The sequence below is a fragment of the Dromaius novaehollandiae genome, chromosome 4 (assembly GCF_036370855.1).
Source record: "Dromaius novaehollandiae isolate bDroNov1 chromosome 4, bDroNov1.hap1, whole genome shotgun sequence".
NCBI classification, from domain to species: domain Eukaryota; kingdom Metazoa; phylum Chordata; class Aves; order Casuariiformes; family Dromaiidae; genus Dromaius; species Dromaius novaehollandiae.
This window is the reverse complement of record NC_088101.1, coordinates 73,555,226-73,574,847: the sequence shown is the minus strand read 5'-3', so window position 1 is coordinate 73,574,847 and position 19,622 is coordinate 73,555,226. Positions and strand designations below refer to the sequence as shown.

General features: G+C 40.0%; 1 protein-coding gene across 1 annotated transcript in view; it reads right to left on the bottom strand.

The window, feature by feature from the left end:
- Positions 1 to 19,622, bottom strand: part of SLC2A9 (solute carrier family 2 member 9) — a 107,664-nt gene that overhangs the window by 75,952 nt on the left and 12,090 nt on the right. Inside the window, exons 4-5 of the mRNA XM_064511430.1 lie at positions 15,272 to 15,396; positions 13,781 to 13,926 (exon numbers count right to left, since the gene is read on the bottom strand). Coding sequence (XP_064367500.1) covers positions 13,781 to 13,926; positions 15,272 to 15,396 — 271 coding nt within the window. The remainder of the gene's footprint in view (positions 1 to 13,780; positions 13,927 to 15,271; positions 15,397 to 19,622) is intronic.

Genomic DNA, 19,622 nt, shown 5'->3' with positions numbered 1-19,622 from the left:
CAGCAATATATAACACGCTTTCCCTTTCCTTTAGTATCAACACGGAAATCAGCCATGGAAAAGTCTTGATGCATTCCATATAGATTCCACAAGCCATCCCCACTATTTTCATATAGTTACATAGAGCTGCTTGTTGTTTCTTAGTCTAATCTAATTGGCGGGGGGAGGGAGGGGGAAAGCACCTTATGAGTACAACTAACATACAGTTGGGCAGTTTTCATTTCCACTCGGAAAAGAGCACATACACACTTCAATATGATTAGAGGGAAAGATGGCTCTTCCATTCTGTGACAGTTCTTACGGATTTGAACACTTCCCCATTTTGAAAAAAAATAAATTAGGTTTTCTTCAGGATAAAAGGAAACAAAACAGTTCCTCCCCTCCCAACCCTGGCCTAACAAATCTGGCGCTTAACTGCCAGGCCAGCAAATCAGTTGTCTCACACCCTAGACGACCACTTCAGGACACATCTTCTCTTGCTCTCTCCATCTTTGAGTTGTGGATGCTTTAGCTGCATTAGCCACAAAGGCTAAGGACCTAGTAAAGCTCAAAAGTTAGTACCAATTCACACAGCAGCCATTAACTATGGCGATCCCAGAAAACTGTTAACAATTTTAAGGGCTATTAGGCCTCACACTTTAGTTCTGAAGCTAATTTCTATCTTATTTAGAGACTGGACTAAAAACTCATACAGGGATCATCCCATCTCCACTTTCTGCAGGCTCTGCCCAGCTCCTCTGGCAGGGATGCAACACACGACTGGCTGGGTGTCAGGTTTGACCTGGTATAATTACTCTATTTTTTCTGTCATAGCCTTCAGTAAGGGAAAAATTGTTCAGGGTTACCTGATAAACGTGGAATGTAACACACAGAGCTGAATGAAAGGAAAATGTAAGCTGGCAAACAGGGAGAAATAAGTCCTAAGACCATAACTTATCAAAACCAGATTATAGCTAAAAGAACAGTGTCTCGCAGTGCAATCACTTCGAGACAAATACAACAAATTGCTGGAGAGAATAGCATGCACAGGGTCTAAAGTACAGAGAAATGTTATACTGGTTAGGAAGCAGACAAGGTTACCTAGAAATGGGATGGGACTTCAGCAGGCTGCAATTCCCCCTCAAAATCCAGGGGGTTGCCGAGACCTCAGAGGTGCCCTTTGGTTTAATGGCAGTGTAACGGCGAATAACGCACTGCGCTGTCTCCTAGCTGGAATTAGCTAACCTCGCTTGTACGTTCAAATCAAACACTCACTGCCCGGTTCCCACATCCACCACCCTGAAAGCACTTTCCCAATTGCCGCACAAGGGAGCTACCAGACCCCCCCACGCAAGGGCCTGAACCATGAGAGTAAGCTACAATATCCCAAGCAGCACAGAACACAGAATACTTTTTTGACAAGTCTACCTACAAAAGCCAGTTTTAAACCAACAAAACCCCCACTTCAGTATACTGAAGAGCACGAGGTGCTGCACTCTCCAAGACAGATGACGCGATTGTAGGTGTCCACTACCAGAGTTTCGACTGAACCCGACTTTCATTATTGCTGTTGAAATCAACTGAAACTAAATTGTTAACAACCTCAGATATACTCATTATTTAAACTAGCAACAGATGGCAACCTGAGGAAAACTATTTCAGGGAAAGACTTTTTGGGAAAGGCAGCAAAGAGAGCTCATCTAGCTCTCCGGGTTTACTCTGAAGGCAAGACACTTACAGGCAGCTGGAAGAGACAGGAGCCAGCAGTATTATACACAAGCAAAATGGACCCTGACCTCTGTGCTCTTAAGATCTCTTCTGTTCCAGTTCTTTAATGCCGAGAAGAACTTTCTTAGTAGTTTTCTCCTTCAGTTCATCATTCATCTATTTAATTCAGTCTTTTCTAATTTGAGACCTGATTCTTAATTGAAAAGCTTGCTGAGACTTCAGTGGCTCTACCGTTCAGGCACAGCGTCTAGCACATTTTCAGAAGCTTGGCTAGATCAAAAGCAGACTGCTCGGCATCCTGTCTGATTGAACTCTGAAAGGCACAGGAGGTTTGGATCCAATTCCTACAGCAGAATAAATCCCTCTCTTCAGAGCCCATATTTCCCTAAATGGAGCTGGATAAGTTTTATCTCAACAAAATTTTCCATAGTAAAGCAAAGTTCTCCTTGGAACCCCCCAGCACTGCTTTCTGTTGATAGTTTTTATTTTACAGCCTCCCACTTCAGCACTGGAATAGTTAAATGAGAGCATACTGCACAATTGCATAACCCGAGCCCAGAACGAGAAGTGGGACGTGAGGTAATTTAACAACTGCCAGGCAGAATACGAGCGGTATGTCCTAATCAAAATTTTCAGTTGTCCTTTTAGTGATGAGTTTAAAAAAAAGAATGCAAAAAATAGTTTTCTTGAATACTGTAAAGCAGATGTTACTATGCCAGAAAATTATTAGCTAAAATGGAGAAAATGGAACTTAATGTAACAATTAGAAGGTGGAAAAGAAACCGCCCTGGAGGAAAATGGCAACACGTGGTGCTGACAGTTGAACTATTGGACTAAAAGGAGTTCAACAATCTGCTTAAGCAAGGGTCACATTTAATATTTTCACCAATTAGGAAAATTGCGTTGATAAAACTTGGAGACACTTTCCACACAGAAAAGGCTAAAAATATCGTGAGAGAGAACTGAATCTTGGACAGGGTCATACGACAGCGGTGGGAGGAAGTGCTGCACTACCCTGTATATTTTGGGAAGGAACTAGTGAAGCCAGTTAAGTACCCCAGTACCAGATGTATAACAGGACCAAAAAAAGCATGAATAAGGAAAAACATGACTGCTACAGCCTCTATAGAGAGTACTCTATATCCAATATCAATAATATTTTTAAATCACTATTTTCTTTTTAAAAGCATAATCTGGAAGTGCATCCCATTCCCAGCAGAGTACTTCAGCCCCCGGGGCATTTCCAGGCTCCAGGAGATGACTGCACTCGAGAGGCGAGCATCGCCTCCTCCTAGCAGCCGCATGCCTACGGGGGAACCAAGAACGGGTGCTGCGCTACCAGCTCCAGCGCTGCTTTGTATCCCAGCGTAGCAGCGATGCCCCTGATGGGGCTATAAAGGGCTCACTTAGCTTTACTGCTCAAAACTTTCAGAAAACTACATTAAAATAATATATGATTACAATAAAAGCCTAAACACTGCTTAGTCCTTTTTCTCATTCAGCACACAGGATGAACTATGATCTCTGAGTGAACAGATATTCAATGTCTATTTACCAGTGACTATTCCACACTGCTTTAAATATTAATTCTGGAATTAATTCTTTGGGGCTTTTATGACAGCGTTTATTACAGCACTGAACAGCACAGACATCAGTGAGTTTTTCTGCACAATACTCTTCTCATGTAAAGTGATACATTTTCCCCCTTTTATATATAGAGAACATAAAGAGACAAAGGTCCCTTGTATCCAGTGCAAGATAGTTATGATGTGAAACATCAGGGAACCAATGATTTGGCAAGCTCTTCCTTTCTGTGTTCCTATAAGAAGCAGGCAAACTTTTTAACTTTAGTTTGGAAAAATATAATCACAAACACAAACACACACACACAAATTTGTCTAGTGTAATTTCTACATGCCCTGGAGCATCTTGTTTGCCTCCCTCTGCAGCCCCAGAAGGAAGCAGGTCTTTGTGGGGTTTTCCCTGTCACATCTGCCATTCCCATGGGGACATGTTAGATCCCTTAGGGCATCAAAATGATACGACATGTTTATGTTCAAGCAATTGAATCTCATCCTTGTTAATAGAGACAAGTCACAAAATCATCATCATATCACATATATTCTGTCAGCCACATAAATGCTAATGTGTAACCCATTTTGAGCATTTATTTACACTGCACATTCGAAACCAAAGAAATGCTTCTGATATGAATATCAAGTATTATGAAAACTTACAATATTTTTTGTAATTTTTTAGAGGATACTAGCACCAAAGTTTTCGAATGTGGGCATCCGTAACTAAGCAATGAATAACAGATAGTCCGTTCCTTAGGGAGAGAGTGACCAAGCGCCAACATTCCCTGAAGAGAAGCATGTAAATGGGGTTTTGGCATCCATTTTTAAACATTTCCTCTCAAAAACAAACAAGCAAGCAAACAAACCAAAAAACCACAGCCCTGCTAAGAACAGGTAGACTTCCATGTACACAGCTGAGAAACCTGGCCAACTCTGGCATTTCTCAGTTAATCTATTACTGTGCCACATAAAACACTGCCAATAGTAAAGGACAACCTCGTCAGCTTGCAGCCAAGGACTGAAAAAGCACTGAGACAGAACTAATTTCTTAGCATTAGAATTGTCTTTTCTTCCACAAGTCAAGGGTAAGGCACAGTGGCGATAAGCACGGGGCAGCTGAGAAATGAGTACGTGCTCCATATTTCAGGCTTCAGACCAGCTATTTGCAGAGTTTTCAGGGCAACTGCCTTCCTCATAGGTCCCAAGCACCACCCACAACGTGGCTCCGTGTCCTCTGCCGGCTGCGGAGATGACTACCCTCACCTCCTAGCACTTGCATCCCAGCTGGATACAATTTTCTCATTGCATGAGCATCTCCATAACCCACTTCTGTCAAAATACATTTTAATAACAGAGTTATAAACTGCTTGCCTTCTCATTTAAAACAGGAGCAACGCAGAGAGCATGCAGCTTTCACCTTCATTCTGCACCCCTGTGGATATTTGTTTTTGTATCCCGCTACTATGGACGTAGCTCTAACGACAAGATTACTTGAGCCTCAACGTACTCCAAGGTATTTAAGTGCTGCAGAAAGGTAGCAACTTTAAAGCTGTACAATCCTAACCCAAAATCCACAGAAATCAATGGCAAGTTTTTTATTATTCATTAAACCACCTCTGGATCAGAACTTAAAGCAGCCTTGGGAGTGGTTGGCTTCCAAATCCCATGATCTCCTTTTCATTAAATTGCATGGTAGATCATGCTGCACGTATGGGGAGAGAGAATTAAAATGTCTGTTCCCAAGATGTTTTCTGGTCCAGCTTTTTGGGAGTCAACACCTAGCTTTTCAATTAATATATAAGTGGCATCATTTCTATTTTCATTGCTTATTCATTTCTGATAAAAGCAATGGGAAGTGGGGAGCTCTCAAATAGGTTTTTTTTTTTTAATAAAATCAGCCAGCATAGATAGTTGAGCTTCTTTAGAAACAGATAGTAGAGGTATGTTAGAGCAACACAAAATTTCAAAGCACATTTGGTATTTTAAAAACAGCTGGAACAGTTAATCATTTCATCTTGACACTTTTTTTTAAAGAGAATATTTCTGTTTTAGATTCAAAATAGTCTCATTTTATTTTGACATTTAAAAAAAGAAAACCCTTGAAAAATGAAATACCAATCAAGAATCTCTCTCCTGATTTTTCATTTTGCCAATGGTTTTGAAAGCAAAGAAAGAAACGCAGGTCTAGAAAATACACCCTGCTACTCAGTACTATCACTGTATGCTCGATCAATCTAGCGCAGCATTAATACGCAATTTGTAAAGGATAAATTTGCATATTAGAACCTGAGTTGGAAATAATATGCGATTTCACAAAAGACAAAGGAAATTAAAATGGAAATATTAATCACCAGGTATCTTCAGAAAGGCTGAGAGGCAGCTGTCTTCCCAGTGTGTAAAGCAGTATTTTATGGAAAGGAAGTTACAGATGAAATCAGTTCAGATTTATTGCTTAATACAGATCATATCATTTTAGATTTACTGCTTAATAACAGCTTTGTAAATATTATCAGATACTCCAGCACTAAGGAGACAGGCAAATCATCCTCCAGAAGGTCTATCCTCAGAAATAGCTGACACAGAGTCCACCTGACACATGAGAAGATGAGGTAGGCAGACACAGGCACTGCCTTTTATCAGGCCAACTACTGTAACTGAAAAAAGCCAACATTTCTTTCAAGTCCAACAAAAAAGTGAAAACTTAAAACTTAAATGTAAGTGGAGAACAATTGTTCTGGGTTAGTTAACATGTGCTAACTGTGTTTCAGCTGATTAAGAGAAAGCATTCTGACAAACTATGAGCAACTGCTCTTAACTCCCATGTTACTTAATAGTCCTTGCCTTTCTTGCAGGCCTGCTGAAGATCTAATGAAACAGAGTACGTCTACTTACAAACCTTATCATCTGAAGGGTTAAGTGATTACTGCTTCAGCTGTCTGCAAAAAAGTAGTCCTCACTGACAATAAACTGTAATCTTAGTGTCAGAGCATCTAACATTTACAAATCTGTTGTTCAGCGGGGGGGGGGGGGGGGGGGGGGTAGTTTTAATCCATCGTTCTCTTTCTTCTATAACCACACTTCCATCCCCATGTTCAGACAAATCCTCCACTGCAGGTTGTTCCCTTTCCCAAATGCAAAATTGCAACATTTGAATATTCATTACGTAGAGCCAGCCAGCCATGTGTTATTCCTAAAACTTCAGGAATTGAAGTCCCACAGCACAACTTTAAGGGAATGAGACTTATCTGCAAATACAAAGACTCCCGTGCATGAGATCTGCACAGGTAACAGACAAATAAATACCTTTGTTGGGGGGAACCAATAAAATGTTGATTTATAATCTCCAGTAAGTACAAAAAAAAAAGATCTTGTCTACCATAGATATAAACAAAATACCTTATTTGATGTCTCTGTTATAGATAGATACGTTCTAGTTACCTCATCAACAACACCCATCATGTCCCTCAAACAGGGAGCAGGCCTAGCCTTCCCATGGATACTGTCGATATTGAGGTGAATTTTGTAAAATCACGTGAACAAGACAGACATGCACACAGTTTCTGGGCTGAAAATTCTTCTGTGAGTGTGCAAATACCCCAGAGGGTCCTGGCAGCATGTCGGGATCCTTCTCAGGGTCACCAAGGTTTTGCCTCACCAGCCCGGTGCCTGCAAACTAGTTTCCCTTGGTTGCATCAGGGACTGCGCGAGGCGACCTCCAAGCCCCTGATCAGCAACTCACAGCTGGTAATTATGTGCAAGTACTTGGATATATGACAAGAAAATTGCTTCAGCAAGGAGGGACTCTGTGCCTTATGGGCTACTGTGCAGAGACGTATGAAATTCCCATCGCTAGATAAAAAAGGAATCCCGAGTATACTTTAAAAAGGGTCGCCATCCCAAAAAATCACTTCCTCAACTGATTCTTAAGGCTGTAGTTGGCATGCCTGGTACCAGTTCGGAGGAAGTACAGCTAGATTTCCATGTTGTATAAGCAAAGATATACAAAATCAGTCCCGGCTCAGAAAGACAGGCAAATACATGCTGAAATCCATGATTATTAGAATAAGCACTGAAGGGTGGGGGGGTTTTTTTGTTTAGTTGTTTTAAATTTGTATGTAGAAGTTTCTTTCTTCACAAGGGTTTTTTTCTGAGCTATTCTTAGCAGATACTATGTCCTTATGGATTTGAGCAGTCATTTTCAAGTACCGATACATCTCCTGCATCCTTAGCATAAGTTTAAAATACTCTTCTGGGAAGGCTCCAGCCTTTCAGTCAGTTTTGCATTTTATTACAAGAATATAAAGAGGTTTTGCCCTGTGCTTCTAAGAAGCTCTGTACCAGCTCAGCAGTCTAGAGGAACGCAGGGACCAGGGTAACTTGAAGTCTCCTTTTGCAAGTTTGTTACCACAGCAGAGTCTTTACAGGAGGACGAGAAAATGCCACCTCAGTCCTTAATGACATTTGCTCCAAACTTAGGTACATCGGGATCAAAAAAGTTTTGGGACCTGAACTGATGAGCCTAATTTCTAGTTTATTATTCCCATCTCCTATACTGTATTTTGCACTTAATATCTTGTTAAGAACTAGCAATTTATATGCAACAATAGAGTCACTAAGGCTCCAGTGCTGCACGTTTCTAAGTACCTAAACAGTCCCACTGCAATTAGCAGGACTACTCATGTACTTAAACTAAACCACATATCCAAGTATTTAAGCACAGGTTTAATTACCTTAGTAAATCTCTTTTAAAAAGTTTGATACAGTAGACTGATATCTTTGCATAGCAATTTATCATATGCAATTCTGTGTGCACTTAGTATTTTTAGAATACAACTAGCGAAAACACCAGTGTTAATATTTTTCTATCCTATGCAATCGGAGGTTTGAAATCATCAAATAGAACAACATTTTGGGAATTAAAGTGACTCTGGAAGATGACAAATGAATGCATGACTTTGTCCTACTCTAATAGAAGTTAGAAATAAAATGCTTCAGTTTCAATTAACATGTTTTTTATACTCTGTAAGCAGCATGCATCCATGAAGCGTAAAGCTGCTCCATGCAGTTGCAAGAGCTTACACCTGCATAAGCTCTCCTCTATCTCTTATTGCCACAAGGGCTCTCAGCTCTATACTCTGAAACGAATTCCCAGTCACAGCTTGAAAGACAAGTAACTGACCGTAGTCAAGGTTCAAGAGGAAGATAAATGTATAGAACAGAAGAGCTCACAGAAAAATATAAGTAAGATAGCTCAATTCACTCTTCATGTTATCACATGAACATGTAAGATTCATTCCAACATCCAAACAGACCATTTTGTCCCTGGTGTCCACCTGCAGACTGTGGGTTCCTGGAGCAATTCAGTTTTGCTTCCTTTTCTCTTTTATAATTTCTCATCAGTTTTTAAGGAAACCTTGAGTTTGAATCTAGGAATCCTTAGGGAGGATCAGGAAAAGAAAACAAAACACTAAAAATGAAGCTCTGACAAGCAAAATCAAAGCTTAGTTTTCAGAACAGCCTACAACTACACAGACTTAAACCTAGCTATTTCGTCACTTTCTATTTTAGTGCAAGGGAAGGTGTACTTAAACTTAAACTTAAAGAACTTACAAAGTAATTGAAGCAACATGAAACATTCCTATATAAACTTTCTTAAACACACAACTATCTATCACTTCAAACACATCATTTTCAAGGGGCTGATAAAGATAATAAGAGTTGGATAGGGGGTCTATACAGGTTCTTAGAGCTTAATTAAAAAAACAACAAATTTTTTTATCTATCCTTAATACATACACACACAGTGAAACATCTTCCTCGCTCTCTCATATTTGTATGCAGATGAAAGAGATAGCACTATATATATATAAAACATGAATACAGGAACAGTTGCAAACATATTCATAAAATAAGTCCTTTGTGATTAAGGAAAGATTAATGTCCACCTTCATTAAAGAAGCTAAAGCAATGCAAAGAGACAGCATAGTCGTCTATAATGTTTAAAACACATTAACACACTCAGGAAGACCTTGTGGGACACCGGCTTACCTGCAGGAGCAACTAGACGAGTTACTTACAGAGAGAGAAATGAGAACATGGAGATACCTGAGGATCTGGTATCTGGAATTTGGAATAATCAGGCCAGGGAATATCCCCCCAAGAGAGTGAGTGTAAACTTGAACTTTCAAACCTGAAGGTGGCAATGCACCAGCAAAGCTCTGTAGGGAGCAATCTGTCAGAAAACCGGACTGGATGATTTAATTGCAGAATTGCAGAACCACAGAACCAGGGAACGAACACATCTGGAGGGCAATGTTTCAAGGAGTGCCAGGTCTGACACTTACCTGTCTTATCTGCAATATCTGTTTTCTCCTTCAGTTGGATAATACAAAAAGCTGAGCATGCTATACAACCTTCCGTCATACAGCACCAGCCAGCTTTTACCATAGGGTAATTTCCCAAGCTTCAGGAGAGATATAGTAGACACGGTTTGCCATAGGTTATAAAGAATCAGAGCTTTGAATAAAAGTGCTGCTTGCCTGGAATTTGGGTGGGAGGAAGAGCACAGAAAAGGGAACAAAAATAAGAAAATCAAAGCACAGCAGGAGGGGACAGTGTTGTGACTACAGCTTTGTGTCTTTGGAAGAATCGGTCTGGTTAAGTGTTGCATGCTACAGGAACACATTCTACAGGCTTGATACTCTAAAATTAGCAGCTTTGGAGACAAATAGAATAAAAGCCTACATATTCAGAATCCAAAGGAGTGTCTGCGTTTAATTTTTACAGTCACTATTAGATTTTTTTGCACCTGGTTGTTTACACTATGATTTAAAAATTGGATGCAGTGGTGTTTGGCAGGTTTATGTCAATATGGTGTGACATAGGAAAAAAGACAAATGTATTCCCACTTCCTCCAAAATATTTCCAGGACAGCCAGGAAACAAGGAAATACTACCTAGTACTCCATAAAAAAAATCTGTGACATTTCATTTGGGTTATCTGTAAAATTTTGGTCTCTTGGATTCAAACTTAAAACTAGAATTGATACACTTACGATGAGAAGGAGATTAAGGAGCCTGTTTTACAAGAGGATATGAAACGTGCCCCAACAAATGAAGATCATGGGCAGGGAGGGGAATCACACTTAAATAGCTGGAAAAAAATGAAGGAGAGGAAAATAAATGAAGGGAAAAATAGCATTTGACCTAAAGAACCATGAAAAGAAATCAGCAGAATTATCCATGAAAAGATTCTGGATGGAAATGAGATTTGCACTTTCAGTAAAAAACTTGGGAAATGTAAAGATATAGAAAACACCCAACCATCTTTAAAGACAAACCTTGTTAATCTGTCTGTAATGGAGAGTACGACGCAGTTAGTGAGGACAGCAGGGCACTGGGCTCCGGGGCGCAGGCGAGCACTCCCTTTCCTACTCTGCTTCTGCTGCAGCACTATGACTATTTTCCGCATTAGTTCGAAGAATATCAGGTCTGCATTTACACAGTGCGGTAACAGCTATGAACTGAAACCTGACCGTCCCTCCACAACACTGACTCTGGATCTGTGCACATGCCTAGTGATTGCTAAAAATCACTTTGAGGCTGCTTCCAGACTGCCTCAAGCAATACCCAGAGCTTCACATCTATACTGCTACATTTAAAATAATCCTGTTGCATTCAATAATGGAGGTAGTTGCCAGTTAGGTAGTTAATCTAGGTTTGTAAGGCTATGCCCAAAACCCATGGAAAGGCTCTCCCTTTCTGTGGGTAGACTTCTACAGAGCCACTGAAGGCAACAACTCCATACAGTCTGGAAAAATGCACCAAACTCCAATTTCAAAGTTAAATTTTCTGCTCAACCTACTCCAACCAGGAGTCTGATCCAAACATCACTCTGCTAAATTTCAGCACACAGTTACTCACAGAGCATTCGTAAGCATTTATTCTTGTAGCAATATTGTCTTTGAGATTAAGTAACTATATTGCCTTCACAGTTCCTCTTTCTCCACTAACAAAGCACAGTCACATCCTCTCCCTTCTCGCTCTCTACAAACAAGCAAAGCTCTTGTCATCTCCTCTTATAAGGCAGGACCTTAGCTGTGCTTGCAGCCCTCCCCACATCCGCTCCTGCCCCACATACTCTCTTCCCAGAAGAAGTCCAACAGGTCTCTGTGTCTCCACTCTTCAAAAGCATCATTGCTTAGATATTATGATTAATAAATTCTTAAATATTTGCTCAAGTTATAAGTAATACATGCCTGAGGGAGCTCAGAAGATTGTTCTGAAACCTTGACAGAAGACAAATATTTGTAATCAGTATTATTTCCAGCCAGTTCTGAAAGAAACAATCAACCAGGCACAGAACAACCAAAAAAATGCTCCTATGAGATTTTAAGCCACAATTATAAAAAAGCTGTCATTTTTAGACAATCTTAACAGAGTTAAGTTATATTTTATAAATATATATTTCTCTACAGTTACAATTAAAATCTTTAATAAGACATGATGAATGCTCAGCTTTCTCCAAAATACAGTGGCTGTAGACCTGTAATACTGCCCTCACTTCGAATGCAACAAAGTTTTCTCCAACAGAAGAAAAGGGAGAAAAAAATAAAGCAATCTGGCAATTTGATAGGCGGCTTTTACATCATTAGTGAATCAAAGACCAACCTGTGAATCAACAAGAAGCTGACATCTAGAAAATAGCCTGCGAATGCCCTGAACCTACTTTTGAACTGGATCAAAGTGACAGAAATTTGTGCAAGATGTTTGCCAGGTTGGGGCGGGAGGGAGGAGGAAGGGAAGTTTGCAAGAGCCGAAGAACTCAGAAAGGAGATGCCATCGCGTGGAACACTTCCCAGCATCAGCAGAAGTGAATCCATCACACGAAAACACAAACCCTCTGCAGCAGTTCCCCCTGGCAGGGACTTCTCTTCCTTGTGCAAACGCCCACTCAGTGCTAATTGCTGTTAATATATGAAAAGGAAAATACACTCAGGAACCCAAGTGGAAAAACCAAGACAGCTCTATTAATTTTGCACCAGCCAGAACCTCGCCACTTTTGTGTACTGGCATTGCTCTCACATCTTGAAAAAGAATAATTCTACAGATAAAGTAGACTTCCTTTTATGTAAACCAATACTTATCTTTAATGGTTTAATATTAATTAGTTACATATTAAAGCAGTTTGTGGAAGCAGCATCACAACCTCCTAACGGAGGCATGACAGGAATGGAGAGGGACGAAGGGGAGAACGCAAATAAAAAGAGCAATTTAAACTAAAAGAGATAGAACCAAGGAATAAGTATCTCCCATCCATACTTAACAGGGCAATGAGAATTTTCACAAAACACCTCACTTTTAAAGGTATATGCATGCTTAAAAATCCATCACTCATATGATAAATCAAAGTGTACTACATAAGCGTTGATTTGTATTCTAAGCAGCTGAATCAGCCTCTTGACATTTAATACCCATGTCTAGAACAGACCAGCTCCCAAAGCAAGACAAGGGATACCTGCACATCATTTAAATGCACAATGAAAGGCAGTGAAAGCCATTTTAAGGGGGGGGGGAGGGGAATATCTGTCCTTTAACAAAAGGGTAAGCTAAATCAGACCATTTGCATTCAGGCGAGTCGAATCTGGTAAGTGAGGACAAGGATAAAGGGACAGAATAGGAGAATCGGTCAGACACAAATAAAAGTGCCAGGGCGGCTGGAGTCACTCCTTTCCAAAGCTGCTGAACGTGGATGGACACGGGAGGACAAGCTCCTCTCACTTTTGAGCTCTTTATCACCTGGGCCAGCTGTCAGAAGGGGGTTTCAGGTTTCACTGAAAGAGGGTTGCTGTGTGCGTTTCAAAGATTCGTCTCTGGATGAAAAGTATTTCCAAGTGCCAGCCTGAAAAAACCTCAGCTTCATTTATTCAGAGTAATGACGACATCCAGTGGCCACCAAGTTAATCTCAGCCTACAATAGCTCATTGTAGATAACCTCATTTGTTGGAACAGATTTTCCTCTTTCCCTAAAGGGCTATATTAGCCTGTTCTTACACCTGCTGGTGTATAAGAGTGACTATATTACAAGAAGCACTTCAATCATTGAGCAAGAGTCTTCGTATTCAGGTTCTTGTAAAAATTCAAAGCCTTTTGCAGCTCTACCTCACTTCAAAGAATTATAAATGAATTATGCAAAAACTCTAAGTGCTTTTGTTGTACGCAAAGAAACAGGAAAGCAATGCAAAACACAAAAGAAAAGTATATCAAGAAATGGGAGCAGGGTGGAAAAACACACGTATGCACATAGAAGCCACTCATGCTGTTAAAACTGCTTGCCACTTCTACCAAACTCAATCACACACACACTTTTCAGAGGCACAGAAGAAAGCACTTTTCAAAGTGCTTCTAAAGAAAACACAATTGTTCCATTTTTGTAAAGAACTCAGTCAAAATACACACTTGTATTCTTTCACAGCAGAGAACGTCTTAAATACTTACTTTCCCAAATATTTCTGGCAGCCCCAACACTTGCCCAGTGAAAACACCAATACAGATGAAAATTGCTGTGACCTGCCCCAATGAACCACGGATTTCCTTGGGAGATATTTCACTCAAATACATGGGAAGGGCACTCAGAGAAATGCCTATGAAGGAAAAAGAAAAGAAAATAAATTGGGTTTAACTGCCTTTTCATTATGTCTATTGAGAGGAGTCCGAGTAGTAATCTGCTCACAAAAATAGCATAAAAACCTGCAAAGAATAGAACTAAATCTATCCACAGCTAATAAGAATCATTTTTCTACATGCCTAATTACTCTTGCACCATTTAGTAAGCATCTGACTGATTGTCTCTATTACAGATCTACAGAGATGTGTGTAGGCTGCTATTTGAAGGGAAGCAGCAAAGGTTATTCAGAGATGAGAATCACCAGGAGAGTAGATTTTACATTTCAAATTTGTTCATGTTGAAGTAAGCAAAATCAAGTTAGCATGGGTACAGGTAAGAAAAAAAAAACACTTAGCAGTGGGTCAAGCACACACAGCAGACAGTATCAAAGGCAACATTTTTATGGTACAGAGTATTAGCAGATGTTCTTGTCTATACAGGCCTACAGCTGTGATGAACCAGAAAGGGGAGGGGAGAAAAAAAAAAGAAAGAAAGCATGACCCTGGTTAGCACACTAACAGTATTTGCAAATATCCAAACATTCAGCAGCTTAGTGATAATCTGAGATGAAAGTTTGCAGCCAACCCCAAAACTACCCCCAGTCTGCACACTGTTTGGGAAAGACAACTGCCTTCAAGTGCCTGCAGTTTGTGCCTGCCAGCGAGACAGTCAGAGCTTCCACAAGCTGAGCTTAGTGATGCAGAAGTCAAAGCATGTTCCATCCTTTACATTCACAGAATTATACTGAGAAGCTAAAACTGTCTTAGTTCACCTAGAAGCCTGCACCACATTAGGTAAGTATTTCTCACCATTCAGTGATCAGTGGAATTACTGAGGATTTTAGAGGACCCTGCTCGATGCAGGATTATTTGGGTGCAGCAACAATTCCATAACTGACTAACACTGGGAAGATGATGTTGCTAGAAGGGAATTTCAGTGTTCCATACCTTCAGCTTAATCCTACTGGTATTAGCTTGGGATCCAACAACTTCTAAATGCAAAACAACATGCAGCTTTAATCAATAGACCACACACTCCTAACAAAAGGATTTCCACTGTGTGAAGACGGACATGTTCTGGGGGCAGTGGGAGGAAAGGGGAAGGAAAAAAACAGGATAGACCGTCGTGGCTAGTAGCCGTTTGGGTGTCTTCACTGAAGGTCAGATCCTCTGATCCTTGTTCTGCTGCTTAGGCCCCCTGAAATCAGTGTGGCTAGTCCTTGACACGCCTCTCTAATATAAGGAAAGACCTTACTAGGGGAGAGGAGGAAGATTACGCACAGCACAAATATTACATGCAGGTACAGCATGAGAAAAGCTTACCTGCATCAACACCCATTATCATGCGGCCCAGTACAAGCATTTCAAATGACCCCGCTAATGAAGAGAGGGACATCAACAGTGCAGCCACAACTGCAAATACATTATTGAGCAGCAACGTACATTTCCTGAAAGGAGAAGATATTTTACATAGGTGTCAAAATCAGGACAGCTAAACCCTAGCCATATCCAAAGAACACTAGGCTATCATTGTTAAACATTCACAAATAAAACCAAGTGCCACCTAACAAACACTGCCTCCTACCTGTTGCATGGGGTTCCAAAATACAACACGATGTCCAAATATCCACTATATCAATATTGTTCCAAACCTATATCAAATACAGGGAGCAAACCTATATCACCTCTTTAAAATAAATAACATCACAGTCAAAAGATCTGTACTTTGAAGGCATGGCAATTCGTCATCCTATATATCCTAAAAATGCAAGAGCCATACCTGAGACTTTATATATGTATATAAAGACACATACTTGGGTAAACGTGCATTTGTAGGAAACAGAATATATTTTAAGTAGCAAAAAACTGACATAATTATAGCCATGTTAATGCTACATATACAGTTCCTGCCATTTGGAGATCTTTCAAACACTGACATATTTAAGCCATTATAATTTGTCCTTAAAGCCATATTAAATACATACATTGATTAAAAATACTACTTGCAGAGTTAGAAAATACAGTTGGGAGTCACAGGAATGACACAAATCAATCTCCAAAAATTTCTGAAATTAATCAAAATATTGATGTACATCTTATTTGTTTTTTTTTCAATTTCTAAATTATCTCATTCAAAAAACTATTAAATGAAGGGTGAAAAAAATCTTTCAAAACTGTTCTTTATGTTAAATTACTTCATTGAAATAAAAAAACTATTACAAAAACAATCAACATGAAAAATATAATTTTTTTTCAAAACATCTCAGTTTCTCATCCACTCTATACCACCTGCTTAATTTCTTACAGTTTTCATCTTACAGAGGTCATTTCTGCTCAAGTTTGAGGGACTCATTATTTCAACAGTGACTCATAAGTCTGGTATCTTCTGCAGAAAGAAATACTTCATAAAAGAAATTATACGTCGGATTTCATAGGCCTTCGACACTCAAATATTTCACTGTGATATACAAGATCATATTTTTCTGAACACATGGAAGCAAACTGGTTAAAGACCTAAGATCCAAAGCTCTGCCGCAATTACTCTCTATTGAGAGATTAAATAGCAACCCTGCCCAGAGCTCAAAGACTCACTGCCACCTAGTACACATCCTGCTGTCTCTCCACAAATATGGATTTAAGTGGCTTTTTGCTAAATTACAACCTGCAGGGAAATGGCTGGAGAACCCATCATCACCAGCCTCAACCTTGAGAGTGACTGAAAGTTTCTGACGGCTCCTGGACAGGGCCAGAGCCCGGCGGGGCACCTGCTGGTGGAGGTCTCCCCGCAGCACCGCCATGGCCACAGCCCTGCTCCGCACTGCCTGGGGTCTGGCAGACGACAAAACACCGTAATTTTCACAATTATGGGGTAAGAGAAGGGTGAGACCCTACATTTTCCATCCATGAATCACCTCACTTAACTATATGTGATATACAACAGAGGTTTGTCTCTACCTCTACTTTTGTTGCAGTCACATAAATTAAGCACGGTCTAGTGGTAGTTCTCGAGGTACAACTCAGTATCAAAGCCTCCGATCCCCCGCACAACCCTATACGAAGGAAACAACTGATTTGAAAACAAAATTTAGCTGAAGATCCGGACAAACCTCAATGATGATACAAATTATGAGGAATCCGGTAACTTTGATGGTAACTGACATAGGCTGAGAATATCCATTTTTGTTAAAATACTGAAGTCTTCTTACATCCATAAGTATTCTTAATGGATTTTCCATCTCTATATTGCAATTTCCATGTGAGAGAACAGGTACGACCAGAAAGGCTCTCTATTTACTTTTTTCTCTACCAAAGGGGGGTAATAGGAGGACCCAGGAGTCCACGTTCTTCTCAAGTTCGGCACATAGGTACCAAATGGAAATATCCCATCTATTGAACAAAGTTGTCCAATTTCTTACAACAGATCAATATGTTTTTAATAGGAAATATCTTAATGCTTGCATTTAATTACTTTTCCAGCTTTCCAGTGATTTTTTTCATTAATAAATGGAAGATCAAGCAATGGAAGAGATAAGGCCCATTTAAAATACATGTATACATAATATAGCAATCAAGTATGCTGATTTTACCCATTAAAAGCAGATTTTTCAGATGGATATAATTTGAAAAGGCTAACGGGAGACAATTAATGCCAAAAAATGGAAAAAAGTGTTCATTCAGGTGAAACAAGTGCTATAGATTCATCTGAAGTTTTTACATTCTTACTTTTTAATTAAAGAAAAAACTTACAAAATGTACATTTCTGTAGATAAAGCTGCCCAAGGACCACCTGTTCTGTGCAGAGAACAGAAAAGCATAGCTGCACAATTTTCCAGATTGAAAAAAGAAAGAAAGAAAGATAGAAAGAAAAAGAAAGTAAGAAAGAGGCTCATTAAAGTGTTGTAATAAACAACATAGAGCATGCAAGTTTTCAGTAATGAAATAGACTTCAAATTGCCTTAAACATGAACAGTGGTAACAATTTCTTGTCCTGGCTCCTAGGGAAAAAAAAAAATACAACACCCCCCCCCCCCCCCAACTCCATACACAGCCTCAGTCTAGCTCCAGCCAGGCCATGCTACGATGATAAAGCGCCATGCTTTCCTGGTCACACAGACTCGAAATTGCATTACTCTAGAAACATGGCGTATGAAAAACAAACCAAAAAAATCCAACAAACTTGCTTGTGTAACTCTGCCGTAAGTGATATAAAGACATGGTGCTTCACAGAACATGGGAGCAGACACTTTCCCTTGGGAAACTCCAGACAAATCTTGTCGGATAACAGTGCTCGCCACACGCACAGTACTTCAGTACACACTTTAAAGCTAACCTACCTTAGGGAAAGGCGCACACTGATGTGCCGGACAGCTTAATCACTTCCTTAACATCCCAAATCACCAACCAATGGAACAACAGTCCAGATGGCATATGAGACTTATTAAAGTATAAATACCATGCCTAGCTCTTGCATCGCACATTTGATTTTCCAGTCCTGCTGAAGGTTATAGAGCACATCAGTATCTTTATGGGGAACTGGGTAAACAGAGCACTAGGGAGCGAAGAGGACTCGACCCAAAGCTAACCTGCAAAACATTGTCAGAGCTAGGAACAGGAGCCTGGGCTCAGGCTGCAGCCCAGCCTCCCGCATACTGCACTACTCTGGCTCTCTGGCATGGAGTCAGTCATTAGCGGTGAAGCCCTGGGATGCTCCAAGTGGGACAAAAAAAGAAAGATAATCACTGCTTTCTTTTTACATTATGTGCATATTAAACAAACAGCTTGTGGCCAGCCACTTCTGCTGCAGCTTTTGCACTAAAAACACTGGATTAACGTCCATTTAAATGTGAAGCTTGTTCCTTCTACTCAAATAATTCAGCATTGTCTCCAGCCAAAAGAAATAAAGCTTTGGGGACAAAGCATATGCATTTGTTCCAACAGGAAGCTGCTTCCAAAAACTTCTGATTGTTTGAACACAGAGGACTCATCGCAAGCGGTTACATCCTAAGCCAAAGGATAAGTTTTGCAACATATACCAAAAACTGGCTCACTCTTGTGGGTGAGTATCTGCTCAGCTGCAGGAATGCAGTTTCCAATTCTGTACTCAATGTAAGAGAGTCTTAAGGGGAGAGCCATTTGCTCATTAAAAATCACGATTCCTATTAGCATCCCAGGCAAGACAGAGAATGCACCCATCAGCTAGACACAAATAGATCTAAACTTTAGGGATTCCTTTTCCTTTTTTAGGTATTTTGGCTATTGAGAACACGTAAGAATCCCTCCCCCAGAATTGTCCTTGGCTTTTTGCAAAAATCACAGACAATTAATCTCTTATTTCAAAATCGTCACCTGCTCTCATGGTACCAGCAAGTTCCACAGAGCCCAGAACAGAGTCCTGCCAGGTACCTGCCCTCCACAGCTGCACTGCTTTTACTTAGAGATTGGAATTAATAATCTGTTTATTTGTCTAAAATTCCCAACTAGAAAAATGGTAGAATTACAGTTCCCTCAAAAATACACTGTTGCCTCAAAATTCAGTAATAAGAAAGAATCTAGAAGCTCAGCTTAGAGAGCAAGTATGATACCTTATAGGACAAACATAGTAAGGAAACTAGGGGTTTAAATAGCTAGCTGTCAAAGTCAGTAACGAGATGAATTCTGATCACCATTTCAAGTA